At 40.5% G+C, this 3,240-nt stretch overlaps 1 protein-coding gene across 1 annotated transcript in view; it reads right to left on the reverse strand.

Annotated features, from left to right (window-relative positions):
* Window positions 1–440: 440 nt before the first annotated feature.
* The window catches only part of wipf2a (WAS/WASL interacting protein family, member 2a), a gene marked incomplete at its 5' end in the record, with an annotated part of 6,802 nt that continues 4,002 nt past the window's right edge, over window positions 441–3,240 (reverse strand). The window contains 1 exon segment of the mRNA XM_035660113.1: window positions 441–2,020. Within this exon segment, the coding sequence (XP_035516006.1) occupies window positions 1,650–2,020 (371 nt within the window).

Consider the following 3,240-nt stretch of genomic DNA (forward strand, 5'->3'; position numbering starts at 1 on the left):
CTGATGTTAATGTGTTATACTGCAGTCAGAAGGTGTAAACATTTCAGTCTTTTGATTTAAACAGTGAACTGAGTTTTTAATTAAAGGGCTTTACATCCACTCTGATTAACAGTAAGGAACGGAGGCTCTTTACAAAGTCACGGGACATTAAGGCAGAGAGAGCCGATCGGTGAGAGACTAAGATGAATACATTTTTAAGAAAAGCAGCTAATTAAGCTCCATTATGGTGATAAACACATTTAAACTCCCTGTAAATTCTTCACAATAAAGTCTTGGTTATTTAGTTATTCAACGCTTTATACAATAAGCTGATAGCGAACGTGATGGAAAAGCCCTTTAAACAACCTAAATAAAGTCCTTCTTCGTGTGTGTGTGTGTGTTGTGTGTGTGTGTGTGTGTGTGTGTGTGTGTGTGTGTGTGTGTGTGTGTGTGTGTGTTTTCAGACAGTTATCAAGGAACCGGTTCCTCGTCTTCCTGATTTGTTCCAGTACAACAGGAAACCATTTGCATGGCTGCAGAGGAATATTTCACTATCGACGGTCATTCATCACCATCGCCCGACAAGATCAGAAACAAAACATCGTTAACAGCTCCTCGACCGAGGATTACAACACACAGCGGAGGTCGATCGGAGGAATAACTCTACACACGTGAAGTGTAGAATAAGCAGAATAAATGGTACATTTAAAAAGAAAACTTAGTGGTTAGTAGAGAACTAAAACGTCAGGAGTCAACAGCTTCCCAACCCTTCATTTTAAAGAACTACGGGGGATTCAGGGTCTTTTTTCTCTACAAGTTCTGCCAGGTTTTAGTTGTGGCACGTGCAAAGTGCTGAAGAGTGGAAAAGAGGTCTGGCTGCATGAGAGCACACACAGTATCTCAGATATTCTGGGATATTAAATTAAATTAAACTGTATTTCTGCCTCCTAATGTATTAAACATAAACTCTCCGTCACAAACTGAAGGTGTGGGGTTTAAAAGAAGAGAGTTGCATTGTGGGAGATGTAGGATCCTGTGTTTTTGAAGCTTGACCTGAATAAACTAACAACCTCTGATCAAGTGACATATTTATACTATATTTAAAACTGCACAATAAACCCAAACAGTGAACTCTAACTGCACTAAGTTTGTGTAAAACGAGAGATTTGGATGCATTTTGAGCCGATTATTTCCTGTTTAGGATCTTTATTTTATACAATTATGTATTTTTTAATTATTAAGCTTCTTTTTTTGGGACAAATTAAGTGTTTTCTTCTCCCCGACACTGTTGTTCTATCAGACCGTGCTGAGATAAAGGCCTACTGTTTGTATTCTTTATGTTTTCTAACACCCCTTAAAATCAAGAAAATCTTACAACCCCTTATGAAGCTTTGGCGACCCCTAGTGGGGGTCCCGACCCTCAGGTTGGGAACCACTGTCACACCCTCCGCATGGATGAAGGCATATAAATCCAGTTTACTAATCCAATGCTTCTAGTGGCTCTTCGATGTATAACTGGAAGTAATTTAACTCGTTTTCGAGGCTTAATTCTGTGATTTTAACGAACTATTTCGACTTCTCTTCTCACTCGTTGACTAGTTTTCATGTGATCTCAGATCCAGCACACGATGTCAGCTGGTAGTTTATTGGTTACTGTGACAATAAACAATCTAACTTGGCCGTAAACCCCTGGAAACTGCAGGAGTAAATCCCGTGCAATCAACCACCCAGAGGTCCTGGTCAAAGGTAAACGGTGACATCATGAACGGGGAGGGGGAACAAGGCGATGCCGGTCCCGACTCACCTATGATGGACTTGGAGGAGGAGATGGAGGAGTGGCCGTTCCGGACGGGCGGGGGCGGCGGCGGGGGTCCAGCGGGGGTTCGGGAGGAGGAGGATGAGACGGAGGAAGAGGAGGGTGGCGGAGGAGGTTTGCCCACTCGGCTGTGGGGCTCGGAGGTCGCAGAGCTGCTGGCGCGGTACGGCGGCGGAGGAGGAGGGNNACACACACACACACACGTTACAGCATCCATAAAGCAAACTCACAACAGGTTAATTGATTGATCAGACAAAACTCTCTGATTCCAGCTTCTTAAATGTGAATATTTTCTTGTTTCTGTAATTTTAGGTTTTAGGAAAAACTTTTCCCACTATTTTCTAACATTTTTATAGACCAGAAATCTTAAATAAGGATTATTTTCACTGTCGATTAAACTGTCAAATGACTTTCAGTATTAATCGAGAAGGAAAATGATCCCTCTTTATGATTTCTGAGCTCATTTTGGTGTTACTGTCTCACACTGCTGGTGCATTCAAGGACCTGAGAAACAGCAACCTTATTGTTAAATCAGCGACTAATAATTAATCTTTGTTTTCATCCGAGTTTGATTCTCTACAAACTACTCTCGATTCCTGGGTGTTGGAGTGTTCCTGAATGCACCACAAAAGGAGTTTTTAAATATGGTCTCTGCTACTGACAATAAATATTTCTACTAATTATCTACTGTGATGAATTAACGACTGCAAGTTTCGACTATTAATTCTAATATTATACTGCCAGGGACGGAAATCTGTCTAAAAATCACTATTATTAGTATTAAAATATGTGCTAACACATTTAGTGCTGCAACTTACTATTATTCCCATAACTGATTAATCTGCGAATTATCTCTTTTTAATTGATTTAATGGTTTGTTTGGTCTGTAAAATGTTTTTTCCCATCCAAAACCAAAAGATATTCAACTTAAATGATATAAAAACAGAAAAGCTGCATATTCTCACATTTAAGAAATGAAGCAGAAACTATTAAGATTGTTTTTCGCTTTATAAATGAGTTATGATTAAAGTAATCTAATAATACATATTGTATTCAATCGACTAATTGTTTCAGCACTTAACTCATACATTATCTGACTTTTAACCAGGCAGAGCAGCTGCTGTTCGGCACTAATAAAGACGTAGTTCTTCTTCTCTTATTTCCTTTAAAACCACGACAACGAGGAGCAGCCGACGGGAACAATGACAGAAACAGGAGACGTCTTGTAAAAGCAGAAGCAGAGAGAGAAAGCGAAGAGGAATGCAGGAATATTCCACAGGGCTTCAGGAATGCAGAGAAACCAGGAGGCCTCGTGGCGAGTCGCTCCGTCGTCCAATCACAACACAGAGCTCCGGCTAACAAGTGCCTTCCTGTTTTGTATGTTCACTCTGAATTCAAATTATGAATATGTTTCCACTCAGCCATGAATCTGCTCCAGGGAGGGG

The sequence above is a fragment of the Morone saxatilis genome, unplaced genomic scaffold (assembly GCF_004916995.1).
Source record: "Morone saxatilis isolate NCDOM2014 unplaced genomic scaffold, NCSU_SB_2.0 Contig17, whole genome shotgun sequence".
Taxonomy (NCBI): Eukaryota; Metazoa; Chordata; class Actinopteri; family Moronidae; genus Morone; species Morone saxatilis.